This window comes from Agelaius phoeniceus, chromosome 3 (assembly GCF_051311805.1).
Source record: "Agelaius phoeniceus isolate bAgePho1 chromosome 3, bAgePho1.hap1, whole genome shotgun sequence".
NCBI lineage: Eukaryota > Metazoa > Chordata > Aves > Passeriformes > Icteridae > Agelaius > Agelaius phoeniceus.
In genome coordinates this window covers 45,929,193-45,951,533 of record NC_135267.1, presented here as the reverse complement: position 1 = coordinate 45,951,533, position 22,341 = coordinate 45,929,193, and the positions used below count along the sequence as shown (strand labels likewise).

Below are 22,341 nucleotides of genomic sequence, written 5' to 3'. Positions count from 1 at the left end.
TTGGTCTCTTCTCCCAGACAATCAGCAATAAGGAAAAGGTAAATGGCCTCAAGTTTTGCTAGGGGAGGTTTAGATGGTATATTTGGAAAAAAATCATCACTAAAAGGGTGTTCAAGCACTGGAACAAAGGGAATACCTGAAAGTGTTCAAAAGATATGTAGGTGTTTAGGGACATGGTATAGTAGTGGTCCTGGCAATGTTAGGAAATGATTGGACTCGATGATCTTAGCAGTCTTTTCCAACCTAAATGCTTTTGTGATTTTATATCTGCACATCTCTCTAGAAATATATCTATTTTTATATAATAAATACAGAGTGTGTACAAATGCACCTATGTACATACATATTCTTTGTGTATGTGTGTGTATATATATATATGTGATCAAAAACAAGCCCAGAAGCCTAACATATGGGCTACCCAAAGTTTCACTTTGCCAGCCCACTTTGCCATAGAAAAGTGAATAATTGACATATTGCTATAGAATGTAATAAATCATGCTGCTTCTCACCTTCTTAGATGGAATAAATCCCAAACTGGATGGAGACCTTGATTTTTGAAACTCTATTCTCTTCCCATTCAGTAAAGATTTTGATACTGTCTCTCACAGTATCCTTCTGGACAAAATGTCAGGCACACAGCTGGATAAACACATCATGCCATGGGTGAGCAACTGGCTCACCAGTCAGGCACAAAGGGTTACAGGGAATGGGGTGACATTGGACTGGTGACCTGTCACTGATGGGTTTCCCACAGGGCTCCATCCCCAGCCCTGTGCTCTTCAACATGTTCATAAATGACTTGGATGCAGGACTGGAAGGGACACTAAGAGAGCTCACAGATGATAAAAAACTGGGAGGAGCTGTTGATTCCTTCGAGGACAGGGAGGCCCAGCAGAGAGACCTTGACAAATCAGAGGATTGGGTAATCACCAACCATATGAATTTCAATGAGGGAAAGTGCTGGATGCTGTACCTGGGATGGATACACGGACAGATTGGGCAATGAGAGGGTGGGAAGCAGTGCTGTGGAAAGGGACCTGGGTATCCTGGCTGATGACAAGCGGAACATGAGTCAGCAGTGCCCTGGCAGCCAGAAGGGCCAGTGGTGTCCTGGGGGCATCAGGCTCAGCAGAGCCAGCCAAGCAAGGGAAGGGATTGTCCTGCTTTGCTCTGCTCTGCACTGGGGTGGCCTCATCTCGAGTGCTGGGGGAAGTTTTGGGCACCACAATATAAAAAGATATTAAAGTATTGGAGAGCATCTAAAGGAGAACAACAAAGATGGTGAAGGGCCTTGAGGTGAAGGCATATGAGGAGTGGCTGAGGTCACTTGGTCTGCTCAGCCTGGAGGAGACTGAGGGGAAGCCTCACTGAAGTCTACAAATTCCTCATGAGGGGAAAAGGAGGGGCAGGCACTGATCCCTTCTCTCTGGTGAGCAGCAACAGGACCTGAGGGAATGGCCTGATGTTATATTAGGGAAGATTTAGGTTGGAGATAAGGAAAAGGTTCTTTACCCAGAGGGTGGTTGGGCACTGGAACAGGCTCCCCAAGGAAGTAAGCACCAAGCCTAACAGAGTTCAAAAGGATTTGGACAATGCTCTCAGGCACAGGGTGTGATTCTTGGGGATGGTCCTGTGGAGGGCCTTGATGGTCCTTGTGGGTCCCTTCCAACTCAGCATAGTCAGTGATTCTGTAAAAAGAAACTGACAGCACTTTGCCACTGGTCATTCTTGATCCCAATCCAACGGCAAGACAACTCTACAAAAACAGGACAACCCAGGCCAGTGAGAAATGGCACTAACCAGGGGCCAGCTCAGGGTCCCCCATACTCTACAACTGCCATACGGCAGGAGGTGAAATCCACAGCTTGTCTCAGATGCACTTATTGAATATTTTTCCCTCTCTCAGGCTGAAAACAAAAGGATTATCTTGCCCCAGGGAAGGCGGTGGTAAAAACTCGCTTAGATGTCCCTAAGTCCTACATACTTCCCTCTCCTTTCCACAGCTTTCTAGTTTTACCATTATACTGAAACAGTGACAATTATTATAGACATTTTAACTTCATAATCATGGACAACAAAAGTCTTCATCCAAAACAACTTCTACTCTCCACCAGGGATTGCTCAAGGTTTGGTTTGTAGGCAGCTGTCTACTTCATTTCTGCCTAAAATATACTTTGTACATTGTCCACTGAAAAACAACAAAAGGAAATAAGTACCTGTCAGAAGAACATTTTGGTGTAGGACATGTAAATATATAAGCCAGCAAGCTGTGTGCTTGGCTCTCTGCTTTCCCCCTACTCCTCTTCTCAGCAAGAGGAAAAGCAAGAGTGGTACCTTCAGGTCACATCCATCACATAAGTCCTTTTTAAATATGAGGCCCTGATCATCATTTGACTGGTGAGAAGTTGCCAGGTACTGGCAGCATAAAGACACAGTGATATTGCACCGTAAATTCACATCATGCTTCTCTTCTCCAAGCTGGGCTGCAGGTTGCAAAGCTCACTGGGTGCAGCAGCGTAGCAGTTTGTATTTACTAGCTGGTAATAGCACAATCTGGACCACAGTGTGAGCTTATTTACATGGGTGTCAGCCCAGAGTAGCCTCTTGGTGCCACTGGATTTACACAAGATTTACAGCCCTGCAACCAAGAGCAGAATTTGGCCCTAAATTATGATGCAGTTAAAGACCCCATGTTTCTGAGTTGTGGAGCATTGTTTACACCCACATGAAATGGCTCGTAAAATGCCATTGCGCTGATTTGTTGGAGTGTTAGGCTCAATTTGCTCAGGTGTAAATAACTACCCGGTGGGTGGCATAATATTTGCATCCTGTAGCTTAAGGCATTGCTGTCTGCAGCAAATCAGTCAGGCTTCAGTCTCCAGTATCCTCCTGGGAGCAGGATGGATCTTCTGGCCTGGAGAAAGTGATGCAATAGCAGATTGCTAATGAGTGGGAGTTCATGGGGCGTGACATCCATAGAATAAAATTGGAATATCTTGTGTATACTTTCATTATTTTTTGCAGCTGAAGTCTCGTGTCCTGATGACTCCTTTAGCAATCTCTCCGCCGAGAAGCACGCCGGAGCCAGATATCAGCTCAATCCCCCAGGATGCAGCCACGGTACCCAACTCAGACACCCCACAGGCTCTCACAGGTACTCAGCCTCAAGTGCTCCTTGGCCAAGGGGTGAGCAGGAGCCACGAGCTGACAGCCAGATGTCACAGCCAGATGCTGGGCTTTCCAGAGCAGGGGGAGCTCATGAAAATGGGGTGTTTGCAGATTAGTCTAGTGACCAGTGATGAGGAGCAAAGTTATCCTGCAAGATTTTATTTTGACTGCTGTGTGTCAAGTTTAGTGCAGATGTCAGTCCCATTGCTCTTGAAATGTGAACATCAAAAACCCATGAATGTTCCATTTTATACCTAACATTTTCACCCCATCTAATATGTTGCAGTGATCAACTTAAATCCCTGTGTGAACATGAAACATCTGTTACAGCTGTGGGGAGAAGAACAGAGGAGCCATGGTCTGACTGTAGGCAGGGCTGCCAGCACAGAAACCCCAATGCCTTATCACAGCAGCAGGCATGGTCATTTCCAAATCTAGTCAGAAAACACGGTCTTACTCCTTCTTTTTGTTTATAGTACCAGAAGTAACATAGGTCAAGGCTTTTAAACTGATGTAAATGAGAAGAAAATCAACAAGACAGCTGATTTACCCTGAGATTTCAGCAGAGAAATGGATTAGATAACATTAGAATCTAAACACAACACATAAATCCCATTATTTCTTAGCTGGGATGCACAGAGGAGAAGTTTTCCATCTGCTCTGGTGGCAGAATGATACTAAACCCAGCAACAATGACAATAATATATTTTATTCTCGTTTATCCCTTCACACGCAAAGTCTGCAAAGCACTTGGCAAACAGCAGCTGAGTGGATGGAAGTGCCCTGAGAGGCTGTGCCCAGGGCTGCTTTTGAAGCGGGACAGGGAGGCACAGTCCTGCAGCCCTGCCAGATCACCAGGGTGGCTCCAAAGGCTCTGTGGGTCATTCCAGGTAGTGCCCCACACCTCTGTCTGCCCATCCTCATGCCACTGGCACCTTTCATCCCTAGAGAGCATGCAGGTTCCCACCAGAGCAGGGCTGGCAGGAGGTGAAGGGAAGCTCAAGCCAGCTTGTACCTCCCTCTCTGCTTCAGAAGGACTGTGGGGACCCTGGCTCTGCAGTGGGGGACTCAGCACATTGCCTGCAAGCTGCAGAGTCCCTCCCAAAGCTGAGCCCCGACAAAACCAGTGGATTGTCACACAGAGACCGCATTCTGCAGATTTGTCAAGGTGTGGACTCAGGGAAAGCTGCACTCTGACATCCCCCTGCAATTCCTGCATGCCGCTGCCGTATTTTCAGTGTACTATCCCTTTGTTTGTTTGGCACATGGAAGGTGTGAAGTGGTGTAATGATAAGTATGATTGCTATTATCCCCCTGTTTACCCTGGATGTACTGCTTGAGCCCCTTCTGCTGGTCCCTGCAAGATGGGGAAGCAGAGTGCACTGTGACAGTTGCACTAGATTTTCATTATGGTGATGCAAACTGTAAATTATTTCCAACTTTACACAGCTGTCATCATGTCCTCCACTCTGCTTGATGCAGTTTTTTTGTCACATATCTGATTTCTGTCAGAAGATAATGTTATATTGTTTGAGAGATGACAGCTCGAGCACACTCAGCCAGCTATTATAATATGTCTCACTTTAGCCTGACTTTAGGCTGTGTCTTAGTCGCCCTTAGTTACCCAGCTCTATCCCTGCTTCCCCTGAGATGCAGTTAGCCTCAGCCAAGCTTAAAATAAGTTCATGGTAGTGAGGAGAATGCTCAATTTTTGGCTATTGCTGGCAGTCCTGATGGCATGTAGAAAAACTGCCTTTGCAGCTTTTGAGAGGAGGTGTGCAGGGCTTGGCTGTGGAGAGGCTGGGGCAGACTCCCTCAGGGACCCCTCTGCAGCATAGTCACGTTGTTGCAGTCCCAACATGTAGCACTGCACACCATTACCATTTCTCTCAACTTAATGCAGTTTGTGGAGTGTTAGGTTGGACATGGAGGGTTAGGAAGCTCCCAAAGACCAGATTTCTGCCATGGCACTGTGCAGCAAAACCCTCTAGAAATTACAGCTGCGTTTGAAGAAGGAAGGATCCAAAGGCTTTACAAAAGTCATCTCAGAGCAGTGCTTCTCACAGCAGCTCTCAGTGAACCAGTCTAAAAACAAAGGAAAAAAATAATCTGAAAACACACCTCAGGCTGGCATTCCCTCCTTGCTGTGAAGTCACCACTTGTAGTTACTGTTCTGCACTCCCAAACATTTTTCTGGTCACAAGTTGCATGGACAAAGTGGAGTCAAGACAGCAAACCCCAGGCATACATAGGAGCTTTTTTAGATGTGTGTAGCTTATCCTAGCCTGTGAAACTGAGCTAGACCTAAACTCAGCTAGTTTTGCTCTGGCAATGGGTCATTAGCACAAGGAAGTCTGGCTCTGGCATCACAAGTGACAACAATTCACCAGTGAAGGAAGAACTTGGGAAATGAATAGAAATGTAGAATGCTAGCATTTCCTAGGATGCTCCCAGGACTGTTTTGTAATAACCTTGTTGGGATTTTATGTCTACAGTCTGCATTTATGTCAACAAGCAAGCGAACCTGGGGCCGTACCTTGACAGAAGAAAGGTGCAGCAGCTGCCGGAGCACTTTGGCCCCGAGCGGCCGTCAGCAGCCCTGCAGCAGGCAGTGCAAGCCTGCATCGACTGTGCTCTCCAGCAAAAGGTGGTCTTCTCCCTCCTCAGGCAGGGCTATGGAGGAGAGATGGTGTCAGGTGAGGGGTTTGTGCACAGTAGGGAAGTGTTTAATATGCTCCCTAATCCTGACTGCCCTGGATGTCCTGTTCCCATCAGTGGGGCGGCAACCAGCTTTGAATATCACTTATGCCTTTGCAAAATGAGCTGCTGCAGGAATCACCTTGGTGTCAGATGAAAGAATGTTGGTCAAGGGTATTGCAGTGGTGATTCAGGTGAGGAACATGCACTCCAGAGTCTGCCTCTTACCACTCTTTGGAACAGTGCTGAGGCCAGGGCTGAGAGCTGTTCTCAGGCAGCTGTTCAAGCATGGGCAGCAATGCCAGCCCACTTCATGACACACATTGCCACCACAAGTACACATGCATGCCTCGTGTGATGGGGGCAGCAGAACTCTGGAACAAGTTGTCCAGAGAAGTGATGGATGCCCCAAACTCAGATGCCCCAAGCTCAGATATATTCAAGGTCAGGCTGGATGTGTATTGGAGCAATCTGAGCTAGCTGAAGATGTCCCTGGTCATTGCAGGAGGGTTGGACTAAATGACCTATAAAGGTCCCTTCCAGCCAAAATCTTTATATAACTTGATGATTCTGTGTTTCACAAAAGGACAACTTTCATGGAGTTTAGCTGCTCTGCCTGCAGCTCATGGGCCAAACCTGCTCTCTGCTGCAGGAATTGCAAAAGTCCCACAGCGAATTCCCCATGCAGCAGGACTGCACACAGTCTACACAAATATATCAGAGAGAATCAAAGACCAAGGGGAGCTTCCCAGCAGCTCCTCGTCTTCCCGCAGTGGCACTTCTTGCTGTGTCCTGATGAAACTCCCATGTCCCACAGTGAATCCCCTGGCCTGGTTCTCAGTGTGAATGTGAACTTTTCTTCTATCACAGCAAGAGTTTTTTGTCACAACATTCTTTTGGCATATGGGGATGCAGTGGGAATGAAACAATGATGGGAATATGGGAACAGCACTCTCCAATGAGCTGCTGCAGATGAGTCAGGCACAAACACAAAGCCAAGGATTGCAAGCCCAATCAGTTTCACAGGGACTGCAGATGCTCAGCTGTGCCACTGGGACCTTCTTGTGTGGGAGCCCAAGCTCTGGCCCTCTGTGCAGCATATAAATCTTGCTTCTTCCCTCTCCTCAAGTTGTCTGTAATCACAGGTGTGCCTTCCCTAAGGGACACCAAAAATACTCTGAGAATGCTCCAGACTTGTTCACAGAAACACAAGACTGAATCAATTCATGCAAAGTTTCATTTTTGCCTAGTTCTGTGCCGCATATATGACTTTCATTAGAATCAGGAGAGTCATATTATGCACCAAGCCTGCCAAAATCCTTGGTCTCAGCTCCTCTGAGCTGGCTCAGCTTCAACTTCACCTGAACTAAACATTTCTCGTAATTTCATGGTTCTTCTAGTCATCAAAGAGGGGTGAATGGCCTCCTAGTCATGGCATGGCTCTGTAATTGCACTTCACTCCCAGCAGTGCAGATGAGTTTTGTCAGGGGCTTTCCAATCTTCCCATGGCTTGGCTCACAGATGCTCAACCAGCTGTGGAGCATGATCCCTCACAGCAGCTCAGGCCAACAGGAAATCTCTGAAGTTATCCCCAAAATTATAAGTCTAATGTTGCAATTTTTTCTTGTTAGTAGTGATGGCTGCTAAACTATAGGATTGGGAAAGAACCTTCCAGGTGGAAGACTTCAGGCAGCCATATCATGCTGTCCTCCCTACAAATCTGTTGAAATTGAATGTGTCTTGCTACAACAGATCCTGGTGGGTCTGTTTTGACCCCTCCACCCCTCCCATGGCTTTTATGCCCTTTTTTTGATTCCTGGGTAAGTATGCCCCCTGACAGGCTAACACAGGAATTTTAATTGCCCTGTTCTTACCCTTAAATGTATTTCTAAGAGAGCCACCCCCATCCTGCTAGGCTGAAATACACAGTTCCTTTCAGGTGAGGAAGATCACTGCACCAGTGAAAGGAGTGCAGGTGTCTTGCACAGTCCCACATAGCAGGATGGTGTTGGCTGCAATGCCACAGGGAAAATTTCTGTTCCCCAAACATCAATGCAGTCTGCCCATGCACTTCTGCAAGTGTGAATTCCCCCTTCTTCCGCCTGTATGACCAGAATGATGCCCATCACAATCCATATCAGGTTTCTCCTGAACTTTGTATAGCGGCTTTAACACTCCATTTTCTCTCCTGGAAATGTTTTGTTCCACACCTTCTGGAAATATATCTGAGTTTTTCATGACTCTGTGACCTTGCTGTTTTATGGGCATCTGTAAGCTTGCATTATCATTTCTTGTCCCACCAGGTTGTTTTGAGCATCTCCAAAGAGTTATGGATTTCTAAACACTTTATATGTTTATTTTACAGATTGTTTTTCACTCATTTTTACTAAGTCAAAAGTCAAAATCAGTCAACTCTTTTTGTGCAATCTCCCAGGCCTCTCCTCCATTGGTGATGTCTGCCAGATTACAGCATCCACAAAATCTCTTTGTGCCAGCACGGACTGCTGCTGGTTTCTCTCTGAGACTTGGGATCTCCTGCCAGCAGGCCCTGTTGCCATTGCTTGACCCACTTCTCGTCTGCAATCATTTCCAATTTAATGCAAGATTTCTCATACTTTACTGAATTCTGGATTGACCACAACTGCCAACACTTCCTTGCCTATAAATGCAGTTAACTCAGTAAATAAAGATCAACGATGAAGGTGTTACCTCTCTCTTCAGTACAATCCTGGTACCTTTCATTCCTTCACAACCATGCTTTTAATTCTTATCTCCCCATTATCATTTATAACCTTGGGTACTGCTGAAGTCAGCCTACCCATCACTACTGGTGATCACTGCACATCACTTTCTCTGCCCTTCCTTAGACCAGGGTATCATGATAGCCTCCTTCTAATCACACAACACAATTTTAAGGTGGATGCATATATTAGAAAACCTTGCGCTGCTGGCCATGCCAGTCAGCATCTTTCAGCCCTCCAGGGGGAAGGTGATCTGGGTCACACAAACTCAGCTCCTTAAGCTCTTCCAGTTTGTTGTGTGCTTCAGGTAGGGTAATTTTGCAAAATATTTTAAGACATGCAAATACTTGAGTAAAATTATTTCCCCTGCTCTCATTCCCCCCTTCTGCCATGCACCCACAGATATTGAATCGCTCCTGTTTTGCTTTCCAGTTTCAGCTTCTTTTGAGGGGAAGCAGCATCTCCAGAGCCTGCTGGTAGTGAACAGCATTGGGTATGTGCTGCGCTTCCTGAAGAAGCTGTGTCGCAGCCTGCTGTGTGACAATCTCTTCAGCAACCAGCCCTTCCAGCAGCACAACACAGGCACAGAGACCCCTGAGGGCTGTGAAAGCACACAGATGGAGGCAGGTAGGATGCTTGGTCACCTTGGCTCAAGATGTAATCCAGCAAGAAATGGCTGTCCTTTTTTTGGTGCTGTACTGTATTTGCGGGGTGCCCCATGGCAGGGAGGAAAGAAGACTCTGACTCCATGTTCTTAGAAGGATAATTTATTATTTAATGATACTATATTATATAAAGGAATACTAACTAAACTATACTTACAGAAGGCTAAAAGATAATAATGAAAACTCATGACTCTTTCTTCAGAGTCCAAGACAGCTTGACCCTGATTGGCCACTAAGTCAAAACAATTCACATGAAACCAATGAAACAACCACCTGTTGGTAAACAATCTCCAAACACATTCCAAAGGAGCAAAACACAGGAGAAGCAAATCAGATAATTATTGTTTTCATTTTTCTCTGCGGCTTCTCAGTTTGACAAGAGCAAAATCCTGGCTGAAGGGATTTTCCAGAAAAAATGACTGTGACAGTGCTGTGCTGTGTATGATAGGGAGCTGCAGGCCTCTGTGAGACCCTTCCAGAGGGAAACAGTGAGCTTCCTTGTGGTATTTTCCCCGTGGTTACAGAGGAGGTTCAGTTTGGGTAAGAACCACCGTGTTGAGGTGCCCCAGCAGAGAAATTTTGGGCCAGCATGTTATGGTAGCACAAACCTAAGGTACACATTGTTAGCTGTAGCACAGACAGCTTGAATCCCAGTCTGCCACCTCCACCCATGAGTATAAACCTAAATGAGCTGTGACTGCTAAGTGGTTGGCTTTGCTACTTGCAGGGATGTTTCTCCTGGCTTAAAATCCTCTGGGACCAGCAAGGTCCCTGTCTTAGTGTTTGACCATGTGGGGCAAAGCTTGGAGGAGCTGTGGCATGAGACAGATGCATCCAAGGATGGTGGTGGTCCTGAGGAGCAGCTGCCCTGAGCAGCACTGAGCTCCCAGATGGGTGGTAGTTCTGAGCTTCCTTCTTGTTCTTGTATTCTGGGACAGGGTGCTGTGGATGCCATGGGACAGAGAGAGAGACATGGCAAGCATTTCTCACAGTGGCTTGTGAGAAGTTTCAGAGAGCTGGAAAGATGTGGTAACTTGTTGACTATAAACAATTTGCAGGTGCTGTTTTTCTACTTTATCTTTCTGTTCCTCTCAAGGACAGTGCATGAGAAAGATGTTCCTGTTAGTTAGCCAATAGAATAGAATCTATCGTACCACTCTATAAAAACCACACGGTTCTTTTGAATAAAGCCTTCTTTGCCTTTTCTATGATCCTGCCTCTCGCCTGTTCCTGCTCCGACCCCGGCGCATGAGTGACAGGGTGCTGGCCCCACACAGCCCCCACAGAGCTGGGACATGCCTGCAGCCCCATCTAAAATCACAGGCTTGAAAGCTGCCCTGGGGCCTTACTATGGCATTGCAAAAGGTAGTTTAGAAAAAAAGGAAGATGCAAATTTTGGGCATGAGCCTTCATTTCACCTGCAGTCTTCCTCCTGACTTAAATAATTTTTCCTTTTCTTTTATTAACAACACTGTGGGTGTTTGGGGAATACACTCTCTCATGCATTCAATTTAATGGCAAATACATGCTGGCAGATGAGAGAAAGATGTTTTAGTGTCCACAATCACAATTTTTGAATTACTTGCTCACCAAGAATACCCTCAGTGTGTGCTTTGCTCACCAAATGGGAGAGGGCTGTGCACACAGTGCAGAAATCATCTTTTTGTACAAAGAAATCCAACTACCACCCTTACACATAGGGGTAGAAAGGCAGGAGCCCAGACTGAAAAGCAGTATTTTTCTTTCCTCTCCACCAGGACATTTGCAGCAAGCTGAATGCTTCTGAGAGGTCAAGGGATTTCTGTAGCACCGAGGAGTGCAGCCCAGGAGGCCTGGCATTTGCGTTTGCATTTGCATTTTAATTTTCATGTACATTTGCATTTACTTTCTCACAGCAGGGCTGTGTGTGAGAGAAAGCAATCCACAACCAGAGTTTTTACAGTTGCTGTTACACTCTGAGCATCTCCACCCCCACAAAATTCCAATGGAGATCTCCCTGCCACCATCCTCACTGGATCTCCCCAGACACTGAGGGTGGGCAAAACATTATTTTTCCCTCAGACTAGACAAGTGATGTGGGTGTAGACAAACTTCTCTCCTGGGTCTCCCACTGTGGGGTGGGGTGTGTGTGTGTGCGCAATCAATAGCCCCAAGAAGCAGCATGGACTGGGCAGCCTGGGCTAGTCAGGTAGGTTTAAATTAGCCTTGAGGAAGAAATCCTTCACTGTGAGAGTGGTGAGGGACTGAAACAGGTTGCCTGGAGAAGCTGTGGGTGCTGCATTCCTGGAAGTGTTCAAGGCAGGTTGGATTGAGGCACTGAGGCTATGATTAATGCTGGATTGCCTAAATCTCCCCCCAGAAGTCAACATTTCTCTGCAGCAAGGTCAGCATGGGGGTTCCTCTACTGCAGAGAGCAGAGACAGGGCTTCCCCACAGTGCAGTGACAAGGAGGGACAGTGATGAGTAGGAGCTCTGCTGCAGACGGGTCTGTGAGGGCTCCTGTTGGGATAAAGATCTCATGGAAGGAGCAGGGCCATGAAAAAGCACCACAGGAAGTCACACAAAGCAGCCACATTTTTCATTGTTTCTGTTCCCCATCTTGTAATCGAGATGTCCTTTCTTTTAAAATCATGTGCTTTTCATCCCCTTTGCACCAATGAATCTAATCCAGGTATTGACTTTGGTGCAGTTACCCTTGATTTACACCGTCAGAAGGGAGAGGAGAAGCCAGCATCATGTCCAGCCATATTAATCCACTTACCCCACACAGGAGTCACCTCTTAACCTTGCCCCAGAGCACATGCCCCTAAGCCATAACTCACCTGTGCTCACAGCAAGCTGCCAGATGCTAATGGCTGTGTACAGGCCAGGTGGGATTTGTTGACATATGCACATATCACTTACAATTGTGTTTTACATGCCTAGGAAGTGCACACTCATCAGGCTGTGCCTAGAGCTGGCCTCTGCAGTGAGCTTTGCTGGCTGTGCATCACCCTCCCTGCACCTGAGCCCCACGCTCTGCCTGCCTTGCCAAGGGCCCTCACCTGTCTCATGCATCACATGGCACATTCCCCAGGGCTCTTTCTCAGCTGTGAAGGGACTTCCTGGCTTGTGAGAGTGATTTTTGGGGAGCAGTTGTGGGATGACTCCCAGGCCTCCTGGGAAATGCCCAGCTTCTGGTCTGCATTGCAGCAAATCCTGAGATGTTACCTGTAACCACACCTCTGGACCTGCACGCCAAACTTGTCCATGGAAGCAGCAGAACAGTTTGAGCTTAAATGATGGCAAGACCTGGGTGGCCTGTGCAGAAAACCCTGTGAAGTGGGACAGGGGCTAAATGATGGGAAGCCAACAGAGATCCTGTAAAGTGTCTCCACTCTGTGTTCAGATTTCATCATTTGTCTCATGCACAGCTGATGGAGGCTTGGATGGGAGCATGTGAAAGTTTAATTTCTAGGACACCTACACACTGTTGACATGCACCTATGAGATATTGGATTATTCTTCAGAGGAAACCATGTTTAGAGGAAACTAAAAAACTTCTGGCTAGCCTGATGGTGGGCACAGAAATGGGAGAAGTTTTTCTTTTATGTGGAAGCATTGAGTTTGATAAGCTTTCCCTTTCAGTCAATCCTTTCCTTGTTCTTTCTGTCCCAAACCTTGGGTTTTGGCTATTTTGTGCTGTTAGACAGCTGATGTCTCCACATAGAGCACGGCTGCATGTGGCTGCTGCAAAACTTTATGCAAGAACTTTGGTGGCCACCCTGTATTATACTTACCGCAGGGGAAGTGGGAAAGGCTGTGAATAAGGTCCCTGGGCTTGCGGTTCCCCCCATGGCCAAGTCAAATTTGGAACCATATGGAGTTCCCTTCCACTACCCACAGGAGAACAGCTTGTCTTCTTGTGGCACTGGCTGGAAGTAGGGATCTATATGGAGCAGAAGCACAGCAGGATGCTAGTGCCTCTGTCTGTAGGAAGGTGGGCTCTTCCTATCCACCAGCCCTCGAAAAGCTGGTATGACAAGCACAATAGCAATGCACAATAGGAGTGTGACTAAGTAGGCAAGACACTGGCCTGGGAACTGGATTTTTATAAGAGACTTTGCTATTGACTATGTGGGCAAGCCACTCTTCCCTGCTGTGTCTTTATTTGAGTATGTGTCAAAGGAGAGCAATAATTCTTGCCAACATGCAAAGCCCTTCTAAAACAGCTAGGAAAAAAGGAATAATATGATAGAAAACCACATATTATTACAATCAATATTTTCTGTTGCAAGCACCAAATAAACAGCAGCTCAGAAGTTTCAAGCCCTGAGAGAGTAAGAAAAATGCTGTCTTTCCCCTTTCTAGTACCATGGCTTGCTTAATCTTGTCTTGTTGCATGCTATGAGGAACAGCACTCCTGGCTTCTCAGCACACTCAGAATAAATGGCTTTTATGGCTATCAATAGCTTCAGTGCTCCTCAGCATTTAATTACCTGCAAAGGCCATTTATTGCCTCATATATTCCTCTACCATGATCATTATCCTTTAAACAATAAATAAAACATTAAGGTCACTCTTAAAGAGGGAGCAGAGACATCCAGCCACAACAAAGTATAGCATAAAAAGTTTATATGGTCTTTGGGGCTTTTGGATTGATGGCAAAGCCTGCAGTACAGTTGAGAAAGGCTGGGATAGAGAAAGGCTGGGATAGCCTTCCTTCCTTCCTTCCTTCCTGGAATCCTTCCTTCCTTCCTGGAATCCTTCCTTCCTTCCTTCCTGGAATCCTTCCTTCCTGGAATCCTTCCTTCCTGGAATCCTTCCCCACCTGACACAACTGCCCACAAGGCAAGGCATCCAGCCAAGGACCCTGGTGCTGAGATCCTGATGTACACTAAGGAGCAAATCCTGGCAGAAAGAAAAATAAGAGATGGATGGAAGAGAGAAAATTCAGCTGTGATGTATTTTGCCTGGACTCTGTAGAATTGGCAGAATTGGATAAATTGAACTTTCTGACCTTTAAGTTGTGAGATTATTGTTTGCTAACTCACAAATGAAGACTCTTTTCCTTTAAGTTTATGAAATTGTATCTCTTTGTGGATGCTAAGCAATGGAGCTGTAAGCAGACATCTCTTCAGCAGCCAGCCCCAGGGAAATCCTCCTTCCTGCATTTTGCTGGGCTATTTTACCTTCACTGACTTGAGGGGCTGCAAGGAAGTTCATCTCTTTTGAAAAGCTACCCCTGTGGGGAGGCACTCTGCTCTCAGCAGTGAGTGAGGAAAAGCCCAAAGGCCTTTTTGTCCTTCAGCCCAAGATGTGCTCAGTGCTGTGGCACAGACACCAACAGTGTCTGCATGGCTGCAGCCCAGGATATTGCCTGGGATGCAGCCATGGAGGTTAGAAAAGAGAGCCAAGCTATGAAATAGTATTTAAGGATGCTTTATTTCTCCATATCAAAGGGTATGCATAAGGAAAGTGGATAAAATGATGGGCATAAATGCATGAAGCATGATGGATGAGATCATATCCACCATAGAAAAGAATACCCTTGGGTATATGCATTTAATTCAAGCTTTACAAGCAGTCATGTGGAGGAAGCATGGACACTTTCAGAGCCCTAGTCAGGTAAATTATGTGATTCTTACTCTGTTTTAGCTCCAGGTTTAGCTTTAACTTTGTTTTAACTGGTTGAGACCTTCTCCCTAGAGCTATATATGATTCCTCTAGGAGATATCTGAAGCTAGTAATCCAGGCTTTTATTTTAAATAGTTTAAATTAAAGTTGAAACAGGAATTTTCACTCCTAAACTTTAAAAATATTGATCCAAATACCTGTGATCCAATATACCAGTATTTCAAGCAGTCAGATGAGCAGGCCACAAGCCAGAACTGGGGGTGGGAAACCTCTGCAAGTGCTGCAAGCATAAATCAATATAACTCACCTGGTTTTCAAAGATACGAGTGTGAAAAAAGGTGAACCTCAAGATCTAGCACTTATTAAGTAAAACAAGAAAGGTTTTGGAAGAAAGGGGAACTTCTGCTTGTGAATGTGGACGAGGGGGCCCTTGCTTCTGGGACTGCCTGGTTTGTGGTGTCTCTGGCAAGGCCTGGGCTTGCACCTGCATGGCAGGAACCTGAGAGTGGGGAAAGGGAATCTGGTATTTAGGCTGCTTCAATAGGACAGGTTTCAAACAAGATTCAGAATTTTTTCCACAGGACATTACTGATTTTTGCTTGGATGTTATTCAGTTTTTCAGCTCAGTTTTTCACATTCCTAATGTTGGCCTCTTTTTTAGCCTTTTATTGTCATCCCTCCCTTATCTGTCTTTATCTACCTTCTGTTTCTTTCTATCCTTTCCCAGTTCATTACAAAACAAATGGAGACCCACACACAGTGGCATTTCCATGGAAATCATCCCCTGGTTTTCTTGAAAAATCTTGGCCACTTTTTAATCAACAGGGCTCCCAAGCTCCTTAGGATTTATTTGTTTGCAGTAATTATAACAGAGTACATCAAAATGCCTTTAGGAAAGTAGTAACACGCAGCATCTGCCTGAAGAACATTAATCTGTTGGCAAAATGAGTGCAAAGCAGGGGATTAAAGCAATTAAGAGAGCACCAGAAGCAAATTGTTGGTGGTGACATGCAGTTTGGTGTTTGTGCTGGCCATGGACAGCAGTGAGCAAGGTCAGGATGCAAGGAAAGGAGTTGCACCACCAGCAGCTGGGCAAGAGAATTACATCCTCCGACTGAAAATAAGCTGCAAAAGGTGGCTTGGGGAAGGAAATCAGGTACTTTTTGGTGAGTTTCTTCATGGAAAAGAAAAGGTGAAGGTACAGAAGCGACTTAAACAAAAAGGTGGCAGTGGCTTGATGGTCTTCATCACAGAAGCTGGATTTCAGGAAAATGCAGTGAGGCTGGGGATGAGCTCCCAGGATGGGGGACTCCATCCCCCCTAGGATGGAGACCCAGGGTAAGCCCAGCTCCCCAGCAGCATGGCACAGTGCAGCACAGTGATGTGGAGGGAAACTGGCTCTCTAGGATCATGGAAAGAGGAGGGGAAAAAAATGCTCAGCAAAGGGGAATTGGTGAGTGCCTATCTGCTGGGATTGAGGTCAGCCAGAGATGTCAGAAGCAGAAGCAAAGAAGGCAGGAAAATAAAGGTTTTGTGAAGGGGAACTTAGACTTCAGGGCTCATATATATGTTGTACTTATATGGCAGAAGAAATATCAGAAAGTTCAGCAGAACAGCAGCACTGGGCAGGGACAAATGAAGAAAAGACTTTGTAAAAGATCTTCTACCTGCATACAAACACATGCACAGGCTCATACTTTATATGTGCTATTCTACCCAATTTCTGGATGAGAATATTATATTTATTAATGAGCAAACACAGCTTATTTTGCAGTCACTGCATTTTGCTGTAGACACCTCACTTCTTGTATCTCAAATTATTTGTTTTTCAAACAATAAAAAAATTACTGTTAAATATTTTAAGCCAGTACTAAGCAATATGATTAAGGGACATTCATCATGGTGGTAGCAAAACAGAGATGCACTAAGTACTTCATCTGCAGAGAATCCCAGTATATAATACCTTGAAATTTTCAAATAACACAGTCATTTTCAGCTAGTCTATTCTGTATACAGCTTTTTTGTGACTTCTATCAATGCTGATTTATAGGGATACAGAGTGCATTATAAACTACCCTGACAGAAAAACCCCTCCAGCTACTGCTAGAAGCTGGAAAGGGAAAAGATCGATCACAGCCTCTCCCACCTCCCTCTGCCATGGCAGAACCATTGCTGTGCTGAGACACAAAACTATACAGCCCTGATAAATCTTCTTTTCATGATGTACACTTTGGTATAACATAAAGGCAAGGGAGGAGAGAAGAGAGAGGAGGAGCAGGTCTGAAATCAGGTGGAAGAGACTAAAAGAAGACTTTTACTACAGCCTAGATCCCTGTGTCATTGAAATCCCTTTGCCTGCACTCGTGCGTGTGCCTAAACTATTTGCCTGTGCTCCAACATAGGACTGAAACCTCTCTATTGTAACAAAATACATTTACTCAATCCTCCCCAAGCACTTTGAAAATGGAAAAATTTCCTCAATGGGTTATTTATTCACACGAGCACCTTTTATTATTAAATCTAATATATTTGTCAGCAGCTAGCATTTGAATTTACTCTACCTTTTTATTCAGTTTGGACAATAAAACCATGTTGATCTGTTCCCAGCTGGTTTCATTCCCTAGTTCTACTGCATTAAGCACAATGTGGCTGTTGTCTGGGCTGCAAACACTCAAGGGAAATTGTTTAAATAATGAAAAAAAAATTGCTTATGCTGAAGATCTAATCAGGACAACATTGGGTTTTGGAAAATTCTCTAAAAAAATTTAGATTCTTGATGTTAACTGACTGGCAGCTTCTCCTTGGGGGACTCAGCATTTCAGTTACTGCAAAATAGTTTTTAGCAGCTAGGACACAGCTAGATGATACATGGTGCAGTAAAGCCTCAGACTAAACCCTGGAGAATTCATTTCAGGTTTTATCTCCACAGTGTGACCATAGTTTCAGTGTTCATAATATCTGCATTCACAAGTGAATGAGGCATATTTACATTTTCCTGTTCTGACTGACTACTAACCCCCCCTTTTTTCTCCCCTGTGGATGCAACTGTGTGTTCCTATAACCCATGCAAATGTTCTCCCATAGACTAAAAACCGCAGGCGTGACAGCCCTGGCCTGCTGCTGGCGGATGCTCTGGGCTGCCTGCTCTCTCCCTGCCTGTCTGCAGCAGCCTCAGGGATGCTGTGGCTCCCTGGGGATGTGTCTCCATGCCACTCCACCCTGGCAGGCAGTGAGCAGCTCGGCTCTGCTGCCACAAACCAGATGTCACTCCTGTAATGTTTTCCTTGTCCAGCCACGGGCCGGTGTGGAAAAGGCCTGGTCCTTGCCCAGCTGTGTAGGGGGCAGATGCATGCACCAGAGGGTGGTGCTGACACGGTACAGAAACATCTGCTGAGCGGTGACATCATGTTTTCATTGTGCTGCATGTCTGGATGGGCAACGGAGCTAAAAGGAATGGGCCGGTGCTGTAATCCCAGAGTAAATCACAGCAGCCAGAGCTGGAAAGTCTTAATCTATCACAGGAGACTCTTATCTTTAGATAGATGCATGCAGGCTCAAGCTGCAGGGAAGATAAGGGCTGTGGTACATTCCTGACTGGACTGAAATGTGTGAGGCTGTTTGGAAGGAACAGAAAAATTTCTTTTAAAATCTTTTAAGAGTTGATGTTTAAAACAGAGGATAGCAGTTCAGGGCCAAGGCATATCTTTCACAATCTTAAATACTGTTTATACCTTTCTGCTCTCTCCCTGTCTGGCTTACACTAGACTGAACTGATGGTTAAACTCATCTGAAGGATTTCCTCCTGCATTTCAGCATTTGCTTTTTGTGTTTCCCCACTTCTATTTTTCCTTTCACGAAGGCTGAGATGCAGGGTTTCTAAGCTGCTGCTCTAACCTGTCCCCTTCCCCCTTCCCCCTCTCCTCCCTCACCCCTCCCACCTCCCTGATAGGGCAAATGCCATCCTTGTGCAGGGAGCAGGAACCGGGCTCAGGAACTATAAAATACAGGCAAAGATAAAACCATACAAAGAAGGAGCCTCTCGATAGGATTTTGACACTGTGGCTGGCTCCTCTCAAAATGACTGGGAGATGAAAAAAGGCTGTCCCTGGCTCTGAGAAAGGAGAGGTCTGAGGAAGCTATGATATCATGCTGCTTAAAATATGGAGTTCACATCTGGTCAACCCATTATAGACAATATATGGTAGCACTTTAAAAGGTACAGGGAAGGGTCAGAGGGCAAAGCCCATCACTAAATGATATGAGGAATAGGAGACGACACAAAAAAGGAATAGTGGGGGCAGAGAAAAGAAAGACAGAAATAAATCTGTATTGACTGTGAGGAAAAGAAGTTAATGGGGAATTTAATTAAAGAAAATACAAATGATTGAGCATTGCAGGTGGAAAAGTAAAAGGTTATGAAATGACATTAAAGTATTGTCCTAGAAGGAAGGGCAGTTCTCCTGGGAAGCTACTGGTGTGTAAAAGGGGACCTCCCTGGCTTGGGGACCAGTGTCCAGCAGGCTCAGAGCAGGGAGTGTGGGTTTCCAGCAGTGCCCCAGGCAGCCTTCACCCAGATGCAGCCACTTGATGGCTGTGCAGGATATGGCCTGTTAGCTGGGAAAGGGGCCTCTGGTCCCACTTCACTGCCCTGACCTTGGGCTCTGCTGTCAAGCAGCAATCTGGGGATGAACCCAGCAAAAGGCATGGGAGTCCCAGGAAAGGGAAATCTGGATCAATGAAAATGTGAGATGGCTGGAAGGGGAACAGCCTGGGGAGAAAATGGCTAGGAAAATCATATGTGGGAGGAGGGAAATCAGGAAAGAGAGATAGGGAAATAACTGGCAAAATGGGAAAAGAGTGATGTGGGTGCAGGAAAGCAGTGTTAGAACAAGGTCAAGATAGTGGTAATTTGGCAGAAGAGAAGTAGGAAGAGGTGACAGGGAAGAACAGAGGGAGAAGCATGGGGGGGGTATAAGGGAATGGAGGCTGAGAGAGGTAAAGGGAGAGAAAGATGCAACATGAGCAGTGATGTGGGAGCAGCAGCAGGTGAGGAAAGTGGTTCAAGACATGTTTGGCCTGGGAGCAGAGAAGGCAGAATGGAGTGTCTCTGGAGTGTACAAAGAGATTTTGCCTGTAGGAGAAACTCTAACAAACTAAGTTTGGGCTTTTTTTAAGATGTGGAAGAAAAAGTAAGATATTAGATCTGCTCAGGAAAAGGTCAGCTAGGGATCATCTTTCCTGCGTGTATACTATTCTTCATTTCCTGCTTGACTTGAAATTGATTTTCATTTGCTTTCCTCATGTAGAATGAGAGTCAATTCTTTTGTCTTTCTGGAGTGTCTCTATTCCCAGAGGCTACCAAAGGCCCAGTGTTTGTGTTCTGCAGTCACACATGCAGCATGCATCCATGTGGCACTCCACAGTGGCAAATGAGTAACTGCTGGGGCAAAGAACTCAATATTTTACAGAAGTGAGAGACAAAACAAGCTTTTTTTTCCATCATAATGGAGAACTGAGGTCCAGAGATGACAGATAATGTGACCAAGGTCACTCCAGAGGTTTGCACAGAGGTGGGATGTTAGTTGCAGATTCTCAGGCTCTTTTAACTCTCAGCTCACACATCTTTAGGAATTTGGCTAGGAATCTTACAGACTGCTACTTTTAAGAAGCTCAGCTAAAGAAATGCACATTTATTTAATTGGGAAGACAACTGTTGCTTTTTTCTCTCTTTTGTTGCACTTTAAGGTGTGCTGGCTGTAACAGCCTTGGGCTTTTCAATCCAGCTGCCTGTGGACCATTCATGGAAAGGAAAACTGCCAAAGTGGCTTAAGTATCTCAGGGTGGTGAGCAGTTGTAACAGAGACTTCTGTGCTCAGAGCAAAAGCTCAAAGCAGCTTTCTCATAAATCCTGCTTTAAAGCATTGTGTACTAGTTTGTCACTAATATGTGGGAGTGACTACCTACAAAATAAAATATGAAAGTGAGTCAGAATACAGAAGAGCTAAGCTACAGATTTATGAACTGTTGCATTTTCAGCCCCAATAGAAATTTATATTTTCTTCTATTGTCTCAAAAAAAGGTGGTTTTTTTTCCTAATTGGCCAAAGTGGGATTAGAAGCTGTGATGGCTATACACTTTACAAAGCTTTCTGGGAGTTTACAAAATGCAGATTTTTTTTTTATGCACATCATCAGTGGAACCTCAAGTCATGCGGCTTCTCTGTGGTACAAATTAATGGAGAGCTGGAAAAATAGGAACACAGAAGCTTCCACAAGGTTTTTTGGTTTTTGGGCAGTGGGCCACTTGAGATGATTGATCCCTGCTCCCCTTGGTCCCATGAAGACATTAATATAACTTTTCAAATTCCCGGAGCACCTTCCACTGTGGGATGTTTCATACAGTAGTGAATGGAGGCTCTGGCTTGTTCCATGGCAATAGGCATCATCATTCCCATTCTGGAGCCCAAAGCAGAGATGTGGAATAAATTGATCTAGATCAAGAAAAGTTAGGAAGAGATCTGACAGAGATTGGCTCCTTGTTGTAGTCTTGTACACAATTCATGGGTGTCCTTCCACAGGAAGATGATATCTGTACATGTCTTATTTCACACAGGCTGTTGAGACAGTCTGACATCCATCAAAAAATCCCTGGTGTCTGCTCAAAAATTTTGGAGTAATTTGCATCCATGGCAATAAAAGCTATATGCTGTTTATTTAGCAGGGCTCTTTTAATGTGCTGTTTGTTGTTTTGATAGTCTATGTCTTCTTCATATTGTAATCATATTAAAAGAGCATTCTTATCCTGGAATAAAGAGGTAATGATTCACAAGAGGCATAATTATTCCATGCAGTGCAGGCAGGATGCAGCAGACAGAGCCATCTTCTTTATGCATAAGAGGCTTTTATTGCAAGTGTTCTACACAGTAATTAAATTCCTTTGAATGAGGAGGCTTGATTGGATTTTCCTTGGTTTATTGGGAGGAGTTTGAAAAGCAAGGTATTTAGCTCAATCACTATATAATTTTGGCATCTGTTGGAGGTTAGGGGGAAAGGTTCAGAGTGTCTGATTCCCATTTCTCTTACGTGCTATGTTATCTGAACTCCCTTGAATTCAGTTGGATTACACCCTATCTGTATTTGTATGAGAATCAAGCTCAGAAATTCCTGGCAGAAAGCAGCAGGACACCTGAATGCATGCTGTAAGAATCCAAATCATCTAAGGGAAATAAAGCCTTGCTAGAGGAAAGTTACTTGCAGTTGCAAAGGCAAATGCCCAAAAACAAGGAAATTTCACATTTTCAGTTTTCCTTCAAATTTGATGGTTGCCTTATGGTGAGTCCAGCCTTGGCCCTGAATGGTACAAAACTATAAAAGAAGCAATAAAATAGAACAATGTAACAAAAATCTGTGCTGTGGCCTGACACACAAGCCAAGATGATGGCATGGCACAACTCC

General features: G+C 45.2%; 1 protein-coding gene across 1 annotated transcript in view; it reads left to right on the top strand.

The window, feature by feature from the left end:
• SCML4 (Scm polycomb group protein like 4) overlaps window positions 1–22,341 on the top strand; it is a 65,855-nt gene that overhangs the window by 28,245 nt on the left and 15,269 nt on the right. Inside the window, exons 3-5 of the mRNA XM_054630638.2 lie at window positions 3,025–3,154; window positions 5,664–5,864; window positions 9,039–9,233. Of these exons, the coding sequence (XP_054486613.2) occupies window positions 3,025–3,154; window positions 5,664–5,864; window positions 9,039–9,233 (526 nt within the window). The remainder of the gene's footprint in view (window positions 1–3,024; window positions 3,155–5,663; window positions 5,865–9,038; window positions 9,234–22,341) is intronic.